General features: G+C 38.7%; 2 protein-coding genes and 2 long non-coding RNA genes across 5 annotated transcripts in view; 3 read left to right on the top strand and 1 right to left on the bottom strand.

Annotated features, from left to right (window-relative positions):
* Window positions 1-23,666, bottom strand: part of LOC120544640 (Golgi SNAP receptor complex member 1-like) — a 41,523-nt gene that overhangs the window by 10,115 nt on the left and 7,742 nt on the right. The gene's annotated exons all lie outside the window — the stretch shown is intronic.
* On the top strand, window positions 1,920-3,246 carry LOC120544646. Its single transcript, XR_005636531.1, has 6 exons — window positions 1,920-2,042; window positions 2,283-2,371; window positions 2,487-2,585; window positions 2,732-2,830; window positions 2,968-3,072; window positions 3,155-3,246. It is a non-coding gene; the product is annotated as an uncharacterized LOC120544646 (long non-coding RNA).
* On the top strand, window positions 14,630-15,239 carry LOC120544645. The gene is made up of 3 exons (XR_005636530.1): window positions 14,630-14,708; window positions 14,848-14,949; window positions 15,109-15,239. It is a non-coding gene; the product is annotated as an uncharacterized LOC120544645 (long non-coding RNA).
* Window positions 21,287-23,412, top strand: LOC120544642 (N66 matrix protein-like). Of its 2 annotated transcripts, XM_039778538.1 has the most exons (8): window positions 21,287-21,407; window positions 21,644-21,746; window positions 21,951-22,055; window positions 22,201-22,293; window positions 22,709-22,744; window positions 22,884-22,982; window positions 23,093-23,197; window positions 23,304-23,412. In XM_039778538.1, the coding sequence occupies exons 2-7, from the start codon at window positions 21,659-21,661 to the stop codon at window positions 23,194-23,196; spliced, it is 525 nt and encodes a 174-aa protein (XP_039634472.1). In that variant the 5' UTR covers window positions 21,287-21,407; window positions 21,644-21,658; the 3' UTR covers window position 23,197; window positions 23,304-23,412. The 2 variants fall into 2 exon arrangements, with proteins under 2 accessions (XP_039634472.1, XP_039634473.1); XM_039778539.1 differs by lacking the exon at window positions 22,709-22,744 and having other exon boundaries at window positions 21,291-21,407.

The following is a 23,666-nucleotide window of genomic DNA, read 5'->3' as shown; positions in this document are numbered from 1 at the left end:
CAGGAGCTATATAATATATAACAGTAATTTATTTTATTAATTGGCTGTTCCTATTCAGTGAAAATGTTAATGTCAAACTAAGGCTGGGAGATGTGGTTAAAATCAATATCACAATATTAATAAGTATATATTGCAGATATTAGGGGTGGGAAAATCATTGAAAATCATATGTATTGTGATTAGTTTTTGGTGACGATTTTAGAAACTGATTCTTTTCCCAAGAATCGTTTAGAAAACAATCAGTTTTAAGAAATGTCTCATGATATATTGTCTCTAGAAGTGTGTTATTTGTTTTTGCAATACAAATCAAATCGCCACCCATGTATTGTGACAAAAACAAATCATTCCAGCCCTAGCAGATATCAATACAGTATGCATACATTGTAGGAACTGACAGAATAACATTTCAATGAAAGAGTATTTTATAGGATTTTAAATGTTCACGTGACAAATAAATTGATTACCGTATTTTCTGGACTATAAGTCGCTCCGGAGTATAAGTCGCATCAGTCAAAAAATGTGTCATGAAGAGGAAAAAAACATATATAAGTCGCACCGGACTATAAGTCGCATTTATTTAGAATTTTTTTTTTTCCATCTGTCAACAACACAATAGCACACAGAACAACAGGCCGAATACGGTAGGTGTCCGGTTTGTTAATGTAACGCATTAACAGTTATTGAACTATACAATAGCACACAGAACAACAGGCCGAATACGGTAGGTGTCCGGTTTGTTGACGTAACACATTAACAGTTATTGAACTATACAATAGCACACAGAACAACTAGCTACCAGGGCGTGGAGCATGGATGTATTAAAAGGCGTGGAGACGTAGCTGCACCGTTGACGAGCCCCTCCCGACTCCTTCCTCCAGCTCTGGACATCTTGCTTTCAGCCCGCGATTAGCCGATTAGCTTTCTTCGTTTTCTTCATTGCAGTAAGAGTCACCTTTTCGCCAGTCCCTCACAAGTTTTTCCCTCATTTCAAACTTTCTTTCTGCTGCTCGATTACCGTTTTCGGGCTGCATATTTTACTACCTGCAGTTTGTTACCTCTTTTCTTTCTCAGTTGTCTTTAGGAGCAGCGTTCTAGTTGTCACAAGCCTAGAGCGCCCTCTCGCGGCTGTAGACGGTAATGTTTTCAGTATGAATTAACATTTAAAAACATGTTAAATTATATATATTTTTATATATAAGTCGCACCTAACTATAAGTCGCAGGACCAGCCAAAGTAGGAACAAAAGTGCGACTTATAGTCCGGAAAATACGGTATGTAGAAAAATATGGCAAATATTTGCAAAACTGCATTTAGGTTGATGTTTAATACCGGTTTTGTTTTGCTTAAGACAAATCTAATAAAATAAGAAATTTTTAGAAATATTCATTTGGACAACACAGTTTTGTAACATATTAATATACTGTATGATCATATATTCACAAAATGACTACAGTGAAGGTTGATAACAATGCTTAATTGTTGCAGAGCCCCAAATTAAACCATTTCCCAGTAATTCATAAACATTTGAAACAGGTCTTAAATGTCATTTAACCTTTCCTGTCCATTTAATTTTTTATGTTCAGTAAATTGCTGTGTGCATTTGGATGTACATGTGCAATGTTGTGTATTTGGTAAACTGATAATGTTCACAGTAATTTCCTGTTACATTTATGCATTTTTGAATATAATGAAGCAGTTTAAAAGAGTCATGCAGTTAAAGCTGCAAATATCTATTTGGTCGTAAAGTCTGATATCAGCGCTTATTTCTTTTAAATGTCGCAATGGAAGTCTTTTAAAAAAAATTACGTATAATCTAAAATAAATTTTCTGGTTTCTCACTAATTAACCTCAACTGATGCAGCAAGCAATACTAGACAACCCCCCCTCCCCCCCCTACACTCTGTGGTAAAATGTGAGTTTTGCAGAAAAAAAACAAAAGAGTGCTAACTACAAGGAAGTTTTCATCCACCAAAGTAATCAACACTTACATAAGTCTTCTCATTTCATACCGACAAGCACAGGACAAACGTGTGAAACCAGAGGTAAGATAATAACTGCACGTGTCAACTTTACCTACTCAGTATTTGAAGTACAACACATTGTCTTTTTTTATTTTCCATTTACATCTCCGACATTCAGTGTCTAGTCTAGTCTTTACAACAGTTTTTTTGTCTGAGATTTTTGACTGAATCCATTTACAGTCCCTTTTTTTTAACAAATACTATTTTATTTTCTTCTTTGTCTGTCTGTCTGTCTGTCTGTCTGTCTGTCTGTCTGTCTAGATTTCAGCAGGAACAATGGCACACAGCATTGGTAACAGCAAGGACATTTATGTTGGAACCAAAAAAGGAAGATTGCCGCTGGATTGGCGGTAAGTGCCTTATATTGTTGGCAAGTTATTAAAAATGGGCACTTTCACGATTTATGATTTCTTATTCATGCAATAAGATTAGAATATGTACACATCATTCATTGTATTTCAACAGGAGGAAAAGGAGTCAAAGTAGATATTGGCAACGTAAGTAACATGGATGCCGGATCCAACACAGGAGACATCGGTGCAGGGAACAACTGCAATGTAATGGGTGAGTTCTCTGGTGTCACACTGCTGGGAAGTATGCAGAAATGGACAGATCCCAAATGTAGAGTATTGAGTATATTCTCTATACTACAGATCTGATTAAAATTGGCAGTGATTCTGTTCTATTTATTATTATTTGCATTTCAACAGGAGGAGATGGAGTCAAAATAAGTATTGGCAACATGGGTAACATGGTAGTTGGAGACAACACAGGGGGCAATGGTGTGGGGAACAACTGCAATGTGAACAGTGAGTCCTGGGAAGATGCTCCTAGCGAACACTTTCATTATTTCAGACTATTGTACGAGACTGTACACTACAGATCTAAGATGAACAGTTTATGCTGATGAATTTATTCTATTTATTTACTTTTCTTTCTAAATCAGCAGGAGGAAAAGGAGCTGAAATTAATATTGGCAACGCAACAAATGCAGGGATTGGGTTTAACGCAGGAGGCTTTGGTACAGGGAACAATGTAAACATTAACTAATGTAAGGAGGAGTTGATGTGTGAAAGTGCACGTTTTTTTATTTACAAGGATTCTTTTTTTTATTGTGTTTCTCTCTCTGTCAGGAAATCCCAGTCCAAAAGATCATGGACCGCCAACCAACCAAAATAACACCCCAAATGAAAACCAAATCAAGAATTCTTTATAAACTGCTGTGTGCCTTCTATTGTCCCACAATAAAGTTTGTTGGAGGTAACGGTTTGATTGTCTTTATTGAACTATTTTGGACAGTTTAACCTCTGACAAATAACAATATGGTATTTAATTATTAGTAGGTAAGATGGTGTGAAATAGATTTTAAGCATAATATTTATAACTACAGTAAATACAGTTCTAAACACATTGGTACTGTATACCTAGTTGAATTCATTAAAGCTTTAGTGTGTAACATTTTGATATTAATGAACGTCGGTTACATTCAAGCCATTGCCAAATGAGTTGCTACAAAGCTAATTAAGACTATCAGCTCCACACAACTCTGTCTGTATTTCTCAGTATGGCTATGTTCAGAAGATTGTGTCGTCCAGTGTTTTTCACGCACAGAAACTTGAGTGAAGATAATTACATCTTCTGAAGAGTCCATTATGTTTTTTTAATCCTTCGTGTCGTCCTTGGCTATTAGAAACTGCGTGGTGTAGGGGTGGGGGTGGTGCGTGATCACAGAGGGCTTGTATCAATTGGACGCGCTGACAGTTTTGTTGTCATTACTTAGAATTCCTCATGGGGGAGACAGAAACTACGCACTTTAGCTTTAAGAAAATCTCTGGTATTGCTTAAATTGCTCCCGTATTTAGACCGTATTTAATTATTAAAAGAAAAGGGATAGGTGAATGTAATAGGTAATTTCAATAGGAAATATTTATTAATAAATATATGTATACAAGATGCATGTATGCAGAATAAAGCTGTTTCATAGATTGCAGTACATTGACCAAATCTTAACTCACTGCTGGTGTCTGTGACAGTTTTACTGTAAGTGATGAAGTCAAGTGAACTAATTGCTGAGCTGCTCAAATTATGTCTAATTTTGTTTATATAAGATGTAACTAAAAGGTGTTAAAGTGATCATATTATGCTTATTTTCAGGTTCATAATTGTATTTAGATGTACCAGAATAGGTTAATGTGGTTTAATTTTCAAAAAACACCATATTTTTGTTGTACTGCACATTGCTGGAGTTCTTTTCACCCTGTGTGTTGAGCTCTCTGTTTTAGCTACAGAGGGCCCCATCTTGCACTCGGCGCAATTGCCTGTGTACACCGACGCATGTATCATTCCTATTTTGCACCCGACGTACAGCAGACTTTTCCCTCCACAGACGCACGTTGGTAAATTAGGGAATGTATTTGCGCTCCCGGGGCGGTTCAGCGAAAAGAGGAGGCGTGTTCCGGCGCAAATGTTACGTGGTGGTATTTTGCAGTTTCAGAAAAAAATTCCGCCACTGACCAGGAAAAACCTGGTCTAAAGTCAGTAGTGCGTTATTCAGATGGCCATAATGCAGCGTGTGCACAATGCGCATACACTTTGCTTCTCTCATCTACACGGACGCAGCAGTTCCCATTTTTGCAAACCATACATAATTACAAAGAAAAATATTACTGAAAATGCGCTTGAGGTGTTTGGATAGGTCAGGAGGCACTTTACAGTACAGTCCTCAAAAAGTCGCAGCATTCTTTGTGGCTGGTTGTGTTTTACACAACATTTCCATGAATCATGGATGTGTTGATGATATAAATGAGGAAATATAAGAGGACTTAAGGAGACGTGATGTTGAACTACGGCGGGATTGGACACTCCGGCGGGATCTTCTCCGGGAGTGGCAATGCGCGATGCGCTTCTAGTGGAGCGGGTGGACGAAGATGGAGTGGGGGGAGGAGGAAGGGGCACAACAGGAGCAAGTGGTGCGTTTGGAGGCCCACGCTCCATGGCTGCAGCAATCCTCTCCAGGCATTTATTACTTTGCCGCATCCCGGACAGCTCCCGCTGGCGTGCGCCAGGCAAATCCGCCGTCATAATGGCAATCCGCCATGGAACAAGCGCGCCTGCTCTTAAAGGGAATGTGAGATGACGCTCTGATTGGTTTAGTGCACGTTACGCCCAAACCACACTACTAGCTACTAGCTACTAGCTACTTCAGACCAACCCATTTTAGATTTGCGTCAGGCGCTAGAGTCATTTATCCCGCCGGTATAATAGCAACAGCATCCGAGATCAGCCCACAAAGCTACTTGCGTTTCACGTTTGATACTTGCGTTTTAGATCATTAAAATAGGGCCCAGAGTGAGGCAATACACTTCTGTTCCATCTTTGTTGGGAGTCGCACATGCACATTACCTAGGTCAGCACTGCTAGTTAGTCAGAAGCAGAGCATGAGGGCATGCCACGCTAGCAACTAGGCGAGCATTATAACGTGTGTTACAAAGTGACGCACGTTTGTCACGGAAGTAAAGGCTGGACTACAATAGAGCTGTTTGGAGCAGTTTGTGAACAGTGTTTTCTGTTGGAGATGGTAAGTCCCTTTGGGGTGGACTTTGGGCTTTTTCACTTTGTAAACCTATAACGTGCACAAAAAGATATATAACACAATAAAGGAAAGAGAAAAAGGCAAAAAGCATAATATGAGCACTTAAGTAGTGATTAGAGACAATAAATCCATGGTATTCAATCATAAACCAAAGTATTTGACAAATAAAAAATTTGACCTTATGATTGATTGGTATAGGGCTGACCTGGGCATACTTTAATGGATCAGCATCGGCTTAAATAAAGCCGATCAAAATCTGATCTTTTCTTTACCATTATATACTGTGTTTTGTCCATCTCAGCATGCTAGTGTTGCAGAGCGGTTATCCTTTACGACAGCTGGTCTCCCATGCCAGTGAAAATTACAGTTAAGTGTGTGAATGTGAAAAATAATATGGCCCCTGCAATGCGAGTGACTCTGAATTCTGACACTGAGCTTTGCAAAATTAAAGTCTGAAAATTATACAGCTTTGATGCTATCAAACCTAATTAATGTTAATAGTTTCAACAACTCCAACATAGTGATAGGCCTCTAGCTGATTGCGTAACGTGAATTTCAGGAGTTGCATTCTCTCAGTTGAATTTCATTCATATAATATCAATAATTGAGGCTTATAATGTCATATTTTTGACATCATTATTTGGATTAAATAGCTTGTGAAGAATAAGGAATGTCACATTAGCTAAGTTGTACAGCTGTTATTTCAAGGTGTCAGACACATATTTAAAAAAATGTATTTAACAACATTTAGATAAATATAAGTCAGACTCTATATTGGCAATATTAAAGGACTCAAATCTGGGCTAAAAAACTAACTTGATTATGACATCCCAACTCAAACATTTTCTTCTCCTCCTCTTTTCGTTTTCATGACCAAATTGCTAAGCTTTTCCTCAACAAGTTGGGAAAATAATGCTGCGAGCAGCTGTAATTCACTTGATGTCTTCGGCTTGGGAACCTTCTCCTCACCACATCTTCTGGTTTACTTCTTCGCTTTCACTTTCTTTTTTTATTAATCTTCCTCTATTTGAGTACTGTTGTGAGAAAGTGCTTGAGAAGTATATTATCAGCCACAAGGTTACGTGATTAACAACATGTCCAGTAAACCACTGACATGCATGTACGCATTACCACACAAACACGAGCACATATAGTCACACCACACTACTCAGTCACAGGTAACCCAACAACTTCCTCTACAACTTTCATATGGTAGTTTTAGAACAAAGGCTACACTGATTAGGGTTAATTTTAGTATTAGGTAATAGATAATGGGCTTTCTAAGAACTTGTAGGTACACCGTTTGATTTAAATCATTGTCAGTCTGCTGGTTCTCCATAAGGCGCACTGATCCCACTGGAGTCATTGTCATAATAGAGTCTCTGATACCAAAAGATAGAACAGAATAGAATACCACATACAAGCTACCACGCTACCTGGGCTGTATCTGCATTGTTAGAAGAAAGTAGTGTACATGCCACAGACACACATTTTTGGGAGGGACTACGTCATAGAGCATAAACTTCACACTTTGAATTAATGCATCACTGTAAAACAATATAATCTGGATTTTCTCATCAATATTTTTTATCTTTTTTACTCTATTTGTGTTTCTCCCTTTTAGGAAATCGGCCTCCAACTCTTCTAAAAACAATGCATCATGTGTTGAATGTAGAATTCATGATTTCAAATCAACAGAAAGAGTCAGTCATCCGATGAATGTAAAGGAAATACAAGTGAAAATAAAGTAGAGTACATGCTCTATGAGACCGTCTTTGGCTGAATATTTATAATTTCTACTGACCTTGCTCTGAGGGATATTCAGTGCCTTGAACGTGTTCTTATATTATTTGTCCTTCATCCAAACATTGTCATGAATTTGTTTTCATTTTGGATTTGTCTTTGTGATATGTTTTTGTCAGTAAACTGACTAACTAGCAGTTGGGTTTTCTAAATACATATTCCAGTATTTAACCTAAAATTATTTACTGTCATTACACACTGATCATCTCCCTTCAATCTATTATGCTTCTGCAAAACAGTGGCTGCACCAGATATGACGTAGTTGCATCATAATAATACGGCCACATACTATTACCTCAGCTCAGTAATTAACTCAGCTATAGGCTGAGTTAATAAAGAATACAGAGCTTAATGTTACTAAGCCTCCTAATAGTCACTTTGGGGAATACAGGCAGAGTGTGAGAGAATGACAAAACGTATATATGTGATTAAGTTTAATTCTGGCTAATAGACAATAAAATATTAAAGGGAATTATCTCTGATAAATATCCCTTATTTTTTTAATAGAGATTTTGTGAAGTACACTTAAGCCTGCTTTCAGTGAGACTGTTGGTCAAATAAGGAACATCTACAGTATACCTGTGCTCAGGACAACGTCCAACATTTAGTCATGAAAAAAGAGATTATTGTCAAGATATCAAATGTATTCAAACTTTGAACTGTGCAGCTATGACTACTCAGGCCAGCTAATTGTTTTATACAGGAGCTATATAATATGTAACTGTAATTTATTTTATTAATTGGCTGTTCCTATTCAGTGAAAATGTTAATGTCAAACTAAGGCTGGGAGACGTGGTTAAAATCAATATCACAATATTAATAAGTATTGTTAAATAGGTGTTGGGTTGTTAAATATGGTAGGACTGTATTAGGAATTATGTAGTTAATATGGATGTCTCACTGGGGTATCGGTCAGAACACAAAGGAGTCAATGTCATTCAATACAGAACTTTACTTGAGTTGTTGAAGGATTTACACAGCACAGCAAAGCACAATAGAGTACACTTTTGGTATGTACCAATGACTATATGTTTATATAGTCATCTATGTGTAGGTGATTAGTAATAAGTGTTTCCTTGTGTGTGTGTGTTTGTGTGGTTTTTCAGCAATGACGCACACATCACACACAGCTGTTGTCTCCCTCTTGCTCCGCTGCGCATCTACCTTGAGGTGATGGTTGGAATGTTCATACTGCGGCATGCGCACAGGCACGGCCTTTCCAACAAAGCCGCCCCCAAATTTGTGCCATGGAAAGGCCGCCTAGGGTCCATCTGGATCATCGAGGTTACCGTCATGGTCTTGAACCTCCGGCAGCACAATCAGGCGGGTGATGGGTCGGGTGTAAACTCTGTCCTTTATCTGCACTTCAACAGTCCTCACTCGGTCATCAGGGCCCGGAAAGACCTTGGTCTCCTTTCCTATTGGCCATAATGAGCGTGGTAACTGGTGATCGATTAGCATCACTACTGTACCAACCTTGACGTCTGGAGAAGGATTCTGCCACTTCCCTCTGGACTGCAGTCCAAGCAGGTAATGTTTGATGAATGCTGTCCAGAACCTGTCTGCCAACACCTGGGAATGTCTCCATCTCCTCTTGCCCAACAGTTTAGATTCCAGATAAACAGCTTGAGGTAAGGAACCATCTGGCCGCCCCATAAGAAGGCAACTAGGTGTTATTGAATTGGGATCCGCCAGGTCTGCGGAAACATATCCAAGGGGCTTGGAGTTTAGAATGGCCTCAATCTCCGTAAGGACAGTCCTGAGGACTACTTCTGTACCGGAGTCAAGCGTGTGTAAAGTGCTGCCTTAACTGACCGGATCTCTCGCTCCCACGCTCTGCCAAAATGTGGGGCAGCAGGAGGATTGAAATGAAAACTGATCTGCTGCTTGGCAAGGTGTTGTTACAGATCAGGGCTAAGTTGCTTGTAGGCCTCTTTTAGTTCAGTTTCTCCCCCACAGAAGTTAGTGCCTTGGTCAGAGTATAACTCTGCAGGTTTACCACGGCGGGCAATGAACCTTCAAAGAGCCATGAGGAAGGCGTCACTATCAATAGAGGTAAGGATCTCCAGATGCATGTCTCTTGTAGTAAGGCATTTAATCAGGAGGCCCCACCTCTTTTCATTACGGCGCCCCACCTTGATCAGGAAGAGGCCAAAGCAATCCATTCTACATGAATGAAATGCTGGTTTGAACAGCCTGAGTCGAGGAGGAGGAAGGTCCATCATTTTCTGGCAGGCTGGATTAGACCTCCACCTACGGCATTCTCGACATATCCGTTGGTGTTTTCGCACCGCCTGTCTGCCTCTTAGGATCCAGAATTTCTGGCGGAGCGCCGCAAACACTCTCTCTGGTCCTGGATGACACAACCGAGTATCATATTCCCTAATAAGCAGCCGAGTGTTCTGGTGACTGGGATCCAGGACAATGTGGTGCACTGTAGCAGGGTCAAGATCCTTAGTGAGTCTTAAGTGGCCTCCAACTCGGATGAGCTGAGTGGACTTGTCAAACTCAGGAGAGAGGCAGATTAATCGGCTGTTAGGAGATACCGGTTTGGTTTGTCTCAGGAGCTGGTAGTCCTCAGGAAAGCAATCCATCTGGACCCTTCTCAGCACTAGAAGCTCTGCTTCCTGGAAGGTACTTGCAGGTGGATGACAGCCGCCCCATGGATCTCCTCAGCTACTGCCTCCAGTAATTCCTGCCAGCTGCTGTGCTTGGATCCATCAGTCACAGGTGGTAGTGAGGGGATTAGCCCACAGAAGACTGCTCTGCACCGTCGTCACCAGTTGGTTCCGAAGGGTTTGATGGCCATTCACTGGGGCACTGTAGGAGAAACTGTGGTCCTTGGATCCATCGGTTTTCCCCAAGCAAATCTTTGAGGCTCTTTCCTCTGGTGTGATCATCTGCAGGGTTCCTGGCAGAGTCTACATATCTCCATGACTTCAAGTCGGTTAACTCCTGAATCTCTGCCACTCTAATACCCACAAATACCTTGAAGTGGCAGGACTGGGATTGCAACCAATGAAGAACAGTTGTGGAATCACTGAGTGTTGCTTCCGTGGGGCAACACGGGACCTTGCAATGAGAAAAGATACGTGTACATTACCACCAGTAGCCGTTGACCTGAGGTACGCTACAGACCCGTATGCCCTTTCTGAGGCATCAGAGAAGATGTGGACGTCATGTGTCGTCTGAGCGTGGTCCATTGCAGGTGGTAAGTAGCACCTTGGCAACATCATGTTAGGCAAGTACTGGAGTTCGGCTTCCCAGTCTCTCCAGGCTTGCAGGAGGTGTTCAGGGAGTTTAGGCTCATCCCAGTCCCGATGTTTGTCCCAAAGCTGTTGGACGATCAACTTTGCCCTGGTGGTGAAAGGTAGGAGGACACCCAGGGGGTCGTATTGGGTGGCCAACACACGATAGATGTTCCTCATTGTAGGAGCACTGTACGAGACAGGTCAACGTTTGAAGCCTAGGGCATCAGTGTCGCAAGACCAGCTCAGGCCCAAGGTGGATTCCTTTGCTTCAGCTTTGTCCTGGGAGAGCCATAGCTCCAGTTTGGCAGATCGGGCATCTGAAGGGAGGTGACTAACAACGTCTGGCTCGTTGCTGGCCCACTGCCAGATGTTGAAACCTCCAGATGCTAGAAGGTCTCTTAACTTGTTGAGCAGGTGCCGTGCTTCCGGATCAGATGTAAAGCTCTGTAGACAGTTGTCTACATAAAAGCACTTCTCCACAGAGAACCTCACATCTTCTTCTGGTGTGCTGTGCATGGAGACGTGTCTCTGTAGAGCGAAGGATGCACAACAAGGACTACAGGTAGTCCCAAAGGGAAGTACCCGCCACTCATAAATGTCAGGAGGGTCCTCTCTTCTCATGTTACACCAGAGGAAGTGTAGCAGAGGCTTGTCTTCAGGTAAGAGCAGTACCTGATGAAACATGCCATGTATGTCTCCACTGATGGCTACACTATGCTCCCTAAAGCGAAGGAGGACACCCAGGAGAGATGAGCTCAAGGCTGGGCCAGGCAGAAACCACTCATTGAGATTGAGACCTTTATACTGGAAAGAGCAGTTGAAGACTATACGGTCTTTACCATTGTGGTTGACCATATGGTGTGGAATGTATCAACTCTCTTCAGTGGTAGGGGTCTCAGAGGAAAGTTTGACAACAGCATTGGCAGTCACCAACTTCTCAATTCCTGCATTGTATATTGTTGGCTTGTCAGGGTCTCTTTCAAGATGTCTCTCCATGCTTCTGAGGCTAGGCATGACGGCTTCCTTGGGTGCCTGAAGCATGGAAAGTCCTAATTGCGCAACAGAGGTGAGGCGTAGCGTAGCGTGCAGTTGGGGTTATCAAGTGGGAGTGATCAGCACCAATGAGCAGTAGAGGACGCACTCACTCGAAAGGCTGCAAGGGAAGATCTTTGAGGTGCTTGTACTGGCTCAGAAGTGACGGAGGATAAGAATGGTCAGTCAGTCCAAGGTATTCGGCAGTGAAGGCTGCTTTGATCTGAAAGATCTTCTGAGGCTGACCTGCTGGGGTTATCTGGAAGGAGACCGAGGAACCATTGATGGTTTGGACATCTTGGCAGATTGTTCTCAGAGCTGAACTCTCACCTGTACCTTGTATGCCAAGTTTGAGAGGAGCTGTGGAGAGCAGGATGGTACGCTCCAGTACTGCATAAGTGTTGAGTGTCTTCCCTTGGTAGTGAAGCAGAACTCTGATGACCTTGAGAAGAACTCTTCTGCAGTCTGTAGGCTTATCCAGGTACAAGATTTCTGTGGTTGAACTCAGCACTCTAAAGAGTCTGTCAAATCGCGCATGGGATCCAATCCACTTTGACCCATGGGGATGGAAGCTCTAGAATACGGAGGACTCTCCTCTGACATGTACTGTTGCCTATCTTCATTATCCTGTGCTTGCTGTTGCTGTGCACGACTGATTGGCATGACTTTGGCTTGTGCCCATAGTCTTGAAGATAAGACGGTGGATGAATCTGGCGCCGTGGCCTGAAAGCCTCTAGACGGGCTGGATAAGCTTGCATATTGCCATAAAAGACTCTTTAATCCAGTGATAACACCGATATCCGGCTCGAAGGACATCTGTTAAATAGGTGTTGGTTTGGTAAATATGGTAGGACTGTATTAGGAATGATGTAGTTAATATGGATGTCTCACTTGGGTGTCGGTCAGAACACAAAGGAGTCAATGTCATTCAATCCAGAACTTTACTTGAGTTGTTGAAGGATTTACACAGCACAGCAAAGCACAATAGAGTACACTTTTGGTATGTACCAATGACTATATGTTTATATAGTCATCTATGTGTAGGTGATTAGGAATATGTGTTTCCTTGTATGTGTGTGTGTATTAGGGGTAGGGGGAAAAAAACACTGAAAATCGTATGTATTGTGATTTTTTTGGCGACGATTTTAGAAATCGATTCTTTTCCCAAGAATCGTTTAGAAAACAATCAGTTTTAAGAAATGTCTAATGATATATTGTCTCGAGAAGTGTGTTATTGAACTTTTGTGTTTGTAAAGGATATTGAATACTATCGAATCGCAATACTTCTAGAATCACAATAAATGAAAATCGCAATACAAATCGAATCACCACCTATGTATCGTGACAAAAGCAAATCGTTCCAGCCCTAGCAGATATCAATACAGTATGCATACATTGTAGGAACTGACAGAATAACATTTCAATGAAAGAGTATTTTATATGATTTTAAATGTTCACGTGACAAATAAATTGATTATGTCAAAATATGGCAAATATTTGCAAAACTGCATTTAAGTTGATGTTTAATTGTTTTTGTTTTGCCTAAGACAAATCTTTTCATGTCTGCAAAACAAAAACTTCACTAATTTATTTGCTGATTCAGATTGTTTTTAGAAATATTCACTTGTACAACACAGTTTTGTAACATATAAATATACTGTATGATCATATATTCACAAAATTACTACAGTGAAGGTCGATAACGCTGAATTGTTGCAGAGCCCATAATTCAACCATTTCCCAGTAATTCATAAACATTTGAAACAGGTCTTAAATGTCATTTAACCTTTCCTGTCCATTTAATTTTTTATGTTCAGTAAATTGCTGTGTGCATTTGTATGTACATGTGCAATGTTGTGTATTTGGTAAACTGATAATGTGCACAGTAATTTCCTGTTACATTTATGCATTTTTGAATATAATGAAGCAGTTTAAAAGAGTCATGCAGTTAAAGCTGCAAATGTCTATTTGGTCGTAAAGTCAAATACAAAATGTTTGATATCAGTGCTTATTTTTAAAATGTAATGGAAGTCTTTTAAAAACAATGTACGTATAATCTAAAATAAATGTTCTGGTTTCTCAGTAATTAACCTCTGCTGATGCAGCAAGCAAAACTAGACAACGCCCCCCCTCCTTCATACATTTACAAAGAGTTACTATTACAACAGGATATATCAGTGGAACAGAATTAAATTTCAGCATGTTGAGACACAATCATCACTTTTCCAAGAAATTAGCTTTGACAGAGCTATGAAGAGGTGTTTTTGCTATTGAAAATGTGTTGATATAACGCTGTTAAACAAACACTTTCTCCCCCCTTTTAGATTCTGTAAAAATGAGGGCATAAGCTGAATCAATAAATCCTCTCATAAAATACAGACCAGAATCACACCTGTATATGACACCTGACAAAGCACAGTACTGTTTTTTTTTTTTAAATCAACCATGTCAACCATGCCTCCAACTCTGTTTCATGTCTGATTCAACTGCTCTGTCTTCATGGAGTTTGTTTACATTGACATGTTACACATTAATCTGATGCTGTGTCCCAGATGTGATAATGAAGAACAGTCACACATCAAAAACATTAGAGCCAGACAGCAGCAACAAGTGTGTCACAGCTCTAGAGTGCTGCCATGGGATTCAACAGAACATTGTTTATTGTTTTTTGTCTAATTTTTTTTTCTTATTTTTAGGCTCATATGTCTACATTTCAGGCCCGACCAGTGTCTGTACAACACTGGCAACAACAAAAACAACAGTAACATCGTAGCGCGAAGAGAGAAGCGGTAGAATTACAGTATAATGTTAAAGCAAGTAAACCGCGCATTACCTATTTTATCCGAGTCTCAAAACTGGAACTTTCTGTTCGGATCATCTGTACCTCTAGTACTTTCCGTCTTTTTGATGTTACTGAAAAATTTATCTTTCTGGGTAACATCAGCAACATTCATATTTCTGGAACAAACCACGGATGCATTGGAGGAAGGAATAACTACACTGTGACAGGTGGGTTATCTTTCTCATATGGCTGGGCAAAGTGGGTGGTTTATTTTTGATTAATTACTCATGTTCAGAGATCTTTAGAGCACATATCTGAATATTATTAATTGTTTTCAATCTCTTATATTTGATGGTATTTAAACAGGACAGATTGCAGCCAAGTCCAATATTGTCAACGTCAGTAATGTTACTGTTGGTAACAACTCGGGATCAATTGGTTCAGGGAACCGCATTAACATTAGCTGAGGTAAGAGGGAAGAGCACAGATGTATTGGTCACTTAGAACACAGTACTGAATGTGTGCATGTGCATATAACATGTTTGCGTGTGTTCATGTTTTCTGTTAATGCATCAGTTGTTTATCACCAATGTTTTTATTCTGTCTTGCTCTCTTCTTTCTGCACAGCTTTTCGTCTCTCTTGGGAAATTGCTCTCCGACAGATCGTGAACCACTCAGCTTAGACTGATGTCTTATAATGGAAATCTTACAACACAAGGATACAAATGAGAGATTCATGCTTTGAAATCAGATTCAAGATTCATCGGCTTCAATATTAAAGAAACTAAAGTCAATATGCCGCATGTCTCTGTCTTCGCATTGTTTCTTTTCATGTTTCTTTTTAAAAAGGACACACATCATCACCTTTTCTCTTCATTTAAAGCGGAGCGCTGGGAACATGGGAAAGATGTTCTTATCGGTCTAAAATTACTGTAGAGGTGGAAGCAAATCATTTAAATCGTTATTTAAGCAGCAGCTAAACACTACACAGGATTGTCTTACACAGCGGTCTTTCGAATCGGCTTTGGCCACGACTCTGGAAGACTTGGAGTTAAGCAACTCAACTCAACTTTATTTATAAAGCACTTTCAAAACCAAAGTGGAACCAAAGTGCTGTACATAAGGTATAAAAACATAAAAGCCTAAAAAACAATACAAACAAAACAAACAACTTACAAAGCATTATCAAATGCTAAGGAAAACAAGTGAGTTTTAAGAGCACTCTGAAAAACCCCCCAGAGAAGGACAGGTTTTTACAGACAGAGGAAGGTCATTCCAAAGCTTAGGAGCTGCAACAGAGAAAGCCCGATCACCTTTACACTTTAAGCGCGTTCGTGGAACTACAAGAAGTGACTGATCATTTGATCGCAGAGATCTGCTGGATTGACATTGGCTGATTAAATCAGTAACATACTCAGGGGCTAGACCATGCAGGGACTTAAAAACATACAACAGCGCTTTGTAATGGATTCTGTATCGTATGGGTAACCAATGTAGTTTCATTAAAACTGGAGTAATGTGTTCTAATGTGTTCTGTTAAAAGTAAGAATAGATTTCAATTTAGATATTGATCTAAGATGGAAGAAACTGTTCTTAACAACAGCATTGATTTGCCGGTCAAATTTAAGCTCAGAGTCAAAAATGACACCAAGGTTCCTCACGCTAGACAGTTTTTTCCCAGGAAACAAACCCAGGCAGTCATCATCCACACACCCCCTATTTCCAAATAAAATCATCTCGGTCATCCTCATTTAATTGGAGAAAGTTATTTGCAAGCCAACACTTAACTTCTGCCAAACATGCTTGAAGAGACTGAATGGCACTGTCCTGCCCATGTTTCAGTGGTAGATAAATTTGGGAATCATCTGCATAAAGATGATACTGAATCCCAAATTTATCAAAAATAGAACCTAGAGGCAGCATATGAAGTGAAAATAAAATTGGTCCCAGTATTGAGCAAGCACTGAAGTCATTCTTAAAAAAGGAAGATGTGTTCGGAGTTTTGCCGACCGGATACGGCAAAGGTTTAATCTATCAACTAGCGTTGCTCTGGTTGGCTATCAGTGCAGAGGGAATTTGAAAGACAACCATTTATCCCGCCCCTCAGATTGAGCCCTGCCAATGGTGAGTTCCCAGACCCAACATCTTGATGTGGGTCTGGCTTGTCAGGCTAAGAGGAACCATCAATACAGTCCAATTTTCAGGCTAGATAATTAGTGTATTATAACAGAGTGGCAGCAAGGTGGGGCTATATCCAAACCTATGGACAAATGTAATTGATCCTTGGATGATATTGATCTAGTGGACAAGTTCAAATGTTCAAAAAGATGCTTGAGAGGTTGATCATAAACATACGTATGGCTTCAATAAGACATTTAAATAAGCTGCTCTAGCGAAGTTGGGAGCTAGCACTAAAACTGACACTTCATTTAATTGTTTCTGTCCATCCATTATCTGTAAAAAGGTGCCTCCATTAGCATGTGGATAGGTGATGAGATTATAAAGTAGTATAACAGTAGTCTTATTATAACAGTCAGCCAAATGTTTAATATGACTTACTTCCAATTTCAGAATTACTATTTTTTTTAATATTCCATACTGAAATCACAAAAACACCACAAGTCACGAGTTCTGTTTTTAACCTGAACTTTAATTTTGGTTTAGCGACCGTGTGACCTGAAGTCACCAGTTCTGTTTTTAACCTGAACATTAATTTAGCGACCGTGTGACCCGAGTTTGTAGCAGTTATGAAGTAAAACTTGTGAATCAGCAATGTGGAGGTTGGAAACAGCATTTAATCATCAATCAACCATAAAGGATTATAATTATAATTTTTAATTTAAAAGAACTTTGCATTAACCAACCAATATGTTGGCTGATTTAGAATCAGTCAGCTATTTTGCTATTGTCAGAACTTCCCTGAGAGTAAATATGTCATCAGTCTGTGTTTCTGTGAAGGATACATTATGTAACACAGAGAACACCTGAGGCTTATTTCTTTTATTTGAGTTAGCTATCTCCCAGTTCAAGTTCCTTTAGTTTAAAATATTCTTCACTTGAAGTGTAAACTTTAGTGCTAGGGCCCTACTTTGCTAGAGCATCTTATTTAAATGATCCTATTGAACCCATGAATATGGTTTTTTTTTGCTAGATTCACGACAACACAACAATTTAACAGATTTTGTAAAAGGAAGTAAGCTGAAAGGACACTGATGAATCCTGTTGATTTTGTGGATATTGTAAAGAACAATATAATACACTACGAAGACATAGCAGCGACCATAGCTAATTGTTACAAGAATATGTGGTAATGTCTACACAGTAATTAAACATTGGTTTGGTTTTACAAAATACAATTTCGAGCAAATTACTGAGTTCAAGTCTGGATCCATTAAGTGCTCTTCACAAGTCCCTGTAATGACACCTTGTTTCTTCAACAGAAAAGAAACTGTAGGAGAAACTGTAAAATGTACTTGTTCTGTAATAGCAGATGTTTGTGAGGCAGAGGGCTCATAGTACACAGTAACTTCCATGGCCCCCTTTACATCCACAGGTGAACATTTCCAGAAACATCAGCTGATGACAAACCTCACATATCCTCTTCAGATTCTGTGGGAACAAATAAGTTTAGCTGAACAAACAAAACTGCTTTTAACCATATAAGGAAGTTCCTCCTCTTAAACCCCCAAAAAGACATGAACAAGCATGTGCAGGACATTTATAAAAGCAGTCTTCTCTACTCAGTTCAACAACAACCTCACCTCAAAGCACAGGACAAACAACTGAAACCAGTGGTAAGATAAAGATTGCATGCATGTCTGTTTTTCAGTCAACTGCTTTTTTTTTTAAACACAACAAATTTACTGTCATATATTTTATTTTGCATTAGATATTCAGGCTATGACAGACTCTCTTATACTTTGTGCTAAAGTGAAATAATCAAATTGAGAAACACAATATGCTAAAAAGTGTAAAACATTTTGACTGAACCCATTTTTATGATAATCATGGTTTTACTTTCCTCTTGGTCATTCTCTGACTCTCTAGATTTCAGCAGGAACAATGGCGAAAGTTGCTGATACCCAGAACATAAGCATTGACGACAACGCAGGGAAAGTTGGTGCAGACAATGCAGTCGACGTTGAAGGTAAATCTGAGTGTGCCTATTCTTTTCTCTAAGGTTGTTTGGACAGTTTCATCAAATCTCTTTCTCGCATGACTCTTACAGGAGGTCTTGGATGCAATGCTAATCTGGGCAACACCACTGACATCACTGTCATAGGAAAGAATACAGAGAAAGGACGTATTGGAGCAGAGAACAGCTATAAAATAGAAGGCGAGATATACCTCTTATTGCTTATTAAATTGCCAGAACTGTATTAACAGTCCAGTTTATTACTTATGTTCAGATATCAGCATCTTAATGGCAAAAATCTGAGTTTCTGTTATCAACTTTGAATTCCTTATCTCAATTCTCATATTTTAACAGGAGGACTGAAAAATGGTGAAAGTGTTGGCAACACTGCTAATGTTTTAGTTGGTAATAACTCAGGATCCATTGGTGCAGGGAATCGCATCAACATCAGCTAAGGTAAGAAATGTTAGCGATTTACTATCAGATGTGAGCATATGCATGTGATATGTTAATTCTTTACTTGTGAATGCATTATTGTAAAACAATATAATCTGGATTTTCTCATCAATATTTTCGATCTTTCTTACTCTCTTTGTGTTTCTCCCTTTTAGGAAATCGGCCTCCGACTCTTCTAAAAACAATGCACCATTTGTTGAATGTAGAATTCATGATTTCAAATCAACAGAAAGAGTCAGTCATCCGATGAATGTAAAGGAAATACAAGTGAAAATAAAGTAGAGTACATGCTCTATGAGACCGTCTTTGTCTGAATATTTATAATTTCTACTGACCTTGCTCTGAGGGATATTCAGTGCCTTGAAAGTGTTCTTATATTATTTGTCCTTCATCCAAACATTGTCATGAATTTGTTTTCATTTTGGATTTGTCTTTGGGATATAGTTTTTGTCAGTAAACTGACTAACTAGCAGTTGGGTTTTCTAAATACATATTCCAGTATTTAACCTAAAATGATTTACTGTGATTACACACTGATAATCTCCCTTCAATCTATTATGCTTCTGCAAAACAGTGGCTGCACCAGGTATGGCGTAGTTGCGTCATAATAATAGGGGCACATACGATTACTGCAGCGCTATAGGCTGAGTTGATAAAGAATACAGAGCTTAATATTACTAAGCCTCCTAATAGTCACTTTGGGGAATACAGGCTGAGTGTGAGCAAATGACGAAATGTATATATGTGATTAAGTTTAATTCTGGATAAAAGACAATAAAATATTAAAAGTGAATTATCTCTGATAAATATCCCTTATTTTTCTAATAGAGGGATTTTGTGAGGTGCACTTAAGCCTGCTTTCAGTGAGACTGTTGGTCAAATAAGGAACATCTACAGTATACCTGTGCTCAGGACAACGTCCAACATTTAGACATGAAAAAAAGAGATTATTGTCAAGATATCAAATGTATTCAAACTTTGAACTGTGCAGCTATGACTACTCAGGCCAGCTAATTGTTTTATACAGGAGCTATATAATATATAACTGCAATTTATTTTATTAATTGGCTGTTCCTATTCAGTGAAAATGTTAATGTCAAACTAAGGCTGGGAGATGTGGTTAAAATCAATATCACAATATTAATAAGTATATATTGCAGATATTAGGGGTGGGAAAAAAAACTTTGAAAATCGTATGTATTGTGATTTTTTGGCGACGATTTTAGAAATCGATTCTTTTCCCAAGAATCGTTTAGAAAACAATCAGTTTTAAGAAATGTCTCATGATATATTGTCTCTAGAAGTGTTATTCAACTTTTGTTTTTGTTAAAGAAGAAAAAGAAAATCGCGATACTCAATACTATCGAATCGCAATACTTCTAGAATCGCACTGAATGAAAATCGCAATACAAATCAAATCGCCACCCATGTATCGTGACAAAAGCAAATCGTTCCAGCCCTAGCAGATATCAATACAGTATGTATACACTGTAGGAACTGACAGAATAACATTTCAATGAAAGAGTATTTTATATGATTTTAAATGTTCACGTGACAAATAAATTGATTATGTCAAAATATGGCAAATATTTGGAAAACTGCATTTAAGTTGATGTTTAATAACTGTTTTGTTTTGCCTAAGACACATCTTTTCATGTCTGCAAAACAAAAACTTCACTAACTTATTTGCTGATTCAGATATTCATTTGTACAACACAGTTTTGTAACATATTAATATACTGTATGATTATATATTCACAAAATGACTACAGTGAAGGTCGATAACAACGCTGAATTGTTGCAGAGCCCAAAGTTCAACCATTTCCCAGTAATTCATACAAACATTTGAAACAGGTCTTAAATGTCATTTAACCTTTCCTGTCCATTTAATTTTTTTATGTTCAGTAAATTGCTGTGTGCATTTGTATGTACATGTGCAATGTTGTGTATTTGGTAAACTGATAATGTGCACAGTCATTTCCTGTTACATTTATGCATTTTTTAATATAATGAAGCAGTTTAAAAGAGTCATGCAGTTAAAGCTGCAAATGTCCATTTGGTCGTAAAGTCTGATAACAGTGCTATCTTTTAAAAAACTTACCTATAATCTAAAATAAATGTTCTGGTTTCTCACTAATTAACCTCAACTGATGCAGCAAGCAATACTAGACAACCCCCCCTCCCCCCCTACACTCTGTGGTAAAATGTGAGTTTTGCAGAAAAAAACAAAAGAGTGCTAACTACAAGGAAGTTCTCATCCATCAAAGTAATCAACACTTACATAAGTCTTCTCATTTCATACTGACAAGCACAGGACAAACGTGTGAAACCAGAGGTAAGATAATAACTGCACGTGTCAACTTTACCTACTCAGTATTTGAAGTACAACACATTGTCTTTTTTTATTTTCCATTTACATCTCCGACATTCAGTGTCTAGTGTAGTCTTTACAACATTTTTTTTGTCTGAGATTTTTGACTGAATCCATTTACAGTCCCTTTTTTTTTTTTAACAAATACTGTTTTAATTTCTTGTCTGTCTGTCTGTCTGTCTGTCTGTCTGTCTGTCTAGATTTCAGCAGGAACAATGGCACACAGCATTGGTAACAGCAAGGACATTTACGTTGGAACCAACAAAGGGAAGATTGGCGCTGATAATGTCATCAATATTAGCGGTGAGTTCAACACTAGTTGTCGATGATAGTATCAGTGATAAGCTCTGTTTGTCAAATAGTTGCAGAAAGTAGAAACATGCTGTATAACTATTTCATACTTCATACATTGGTGTGTAAAATTGGTGCAGTTCCCATTTAAGCAGCTACTAGAAGTGATTTGTTTCCTGATCTTTGCCTTTTGGGTCATTATTTGTATTTTAAAAGGAAGAACAGGATCCCAGCCAAATACTGGCAACTCATGTAACACGGGAGGTGGAAATGGATTCAACTCTGCATCCACTGCCTCAGGGAAAACTGGCAATGCGAGGGGTAAGTCTGTCACTCATATTGTTGAAAAGTTAGTAGGAGTGGGCAGTTAATGATTTCTGATTCATAACTCAAGTTCAGAGGTTAGACTCCGTGAAGTAAGATTAACAGTTTATGTGATCATATCTATTATTTTTGTGTTTAACAGGAGAAAAAGCAGTCAATATTGGCAACACAAGTAACATGACAGTTGGAGACAATGCAGGAGACATCGGTGCAAAGAACACCTGCAATGTGAGCGGTAAGTGTCTTATATTGTAAGATGTAAGATATATATACAGTACAGGCCAAAAGTTTGGACACACCTTCTCATTCAATGTGTTTTTTTATTTTCATGACTATTTACATTGTAGATTCTCACTGAAGGCATCAAAACTATGAATGAACACATATGGAATTATGTACTTAACAAAAAAGTGTGAAATAACTGAAAACATGTCTTATATTTTAGATTCTTCAAAGTAGCCACCCTTTGCTTTTTTTGATAACTCTGCAAACCCTTGGTGTTCTCTCAATGAGCTTCATGAGGTAGTCACCTGAAATGGTTTTCACTTCACAGTTGTGCTTTGTCAGGGTTAATTAGTGGAATTTTTTCCCTTATTAATAAAAAAGCAATATTTGCAACGTAAGTAACATGGATGCCGGATCCAACACAGGAGACATTGGTGCAGGGAACAACTGCAATGTAATGGGTGAGTTCTCTGGTGTCACACTGCTGGGAATAGAGTATAGAGTATATTCTGTATACTACAGATCTGATTAAAATTTGCAGTGATTCTGTTATATTTATTAAAATAATAATATTATATTATATTATTTGAATTTCAACAGGAGGAGATGGAGTCAAAATAAGTATTGGCAACATGGGTAACATGGTAGTTGGAGACAACGCAGGGGGCATTGGTGTGGGGAACAACTGCAATGTGAACAGTGAGTCCTGGGAAGGTGCTCTATTGTACGAGACTGTACACTACAGATCTAAGATGAACAGTTTATGTTGATGAATTTATTCTATTTATTTACTTTTCTTTCTAAATCAGCAGGAGGAAAAGGAGCTGAAATTAATATTGGCAACGCAACAAATGCAGGGATTGGGTTTAACGCAGGAGGCTTTGGTGCAGGGAACAATGTAAACATTAACTAATGTAAGGAGGAGTTGATGTGTGAAAGTGCACGTTTTGTGTTTGTAAGTGTGCTTGTATTATTTATTTACAAGGATTCTTTTTTTTATTGTGTTTCTCTCTCTGTCAGGAAATCCCAGTCCAAAAGATCATGGACCGCCAACCAACCAAAATAACACCCCAAATGAAAACCAAATCAAGAATTCTTTATAAACTGCTGTGTGCCTTCTATTGTCCCACAATAAACTGTGTTGGAGATAACGGTTTGATTGTCTTTATTGAACTATTTTGGACAGTTTAACCTCAAATGACAAATAACAATATGGTATTTAATTATTAGTAGGTAAGATGGTGTGAAATAGTTTTTAAGCATAATATTTATAACTACAGTAAATACAGTTCTAAACACATTGGTACTGTATACCTAGTTGAATTCATTAAAGCTTTAGTGTGTAACATTTTGATATTAATGAACGTCGGTTACATTCAAGCC

Source organism: Perca fluviatilis, chromosome 16 (assembly GCF_010015445.1).
Source record: "Perca fluviatilis chromosome 16, GENO_Pfluv_1.0, whole genome shotgun sequence".
Taxonomy (NCBI): domain Eukaryota; kingdom Metazoa; phylum Chordata; class Actinopteri; order Perciformes; family Percidae; genus Perca; species Perca fluviatilis.
This window is presented reverse-complemented; position numbering and strand designations above follow the sequence as displayed.

What these genes read in the sequence shown, in the direction of transcription:
- LOC120544642 (XM_039778538.1), top strand. Translation starts at nt 21,659, where the DNA reads ATGGCACACAGCATTGGTAACAGCAAGGACATTTACGTTGGAACCAAC. An exon ending in GAACAACTGCAATGTAATGG is followed by an intron (nt 22,745 to 22,883) that starts GTGAGTTCTCTG and finishes GAATTTCAACAG; the next exon opens with GAGGAGATGGAGTCAAAATA. An exon ending in GAACAACTGCAATGTGAACA is followed by an intron (nt 22,983 to 23,092) that starts GTGAGTCCTGGG and finishes TTTCTAAATCAG; the next exon opens with CAGGAGGAAAAGGAGCTGAA.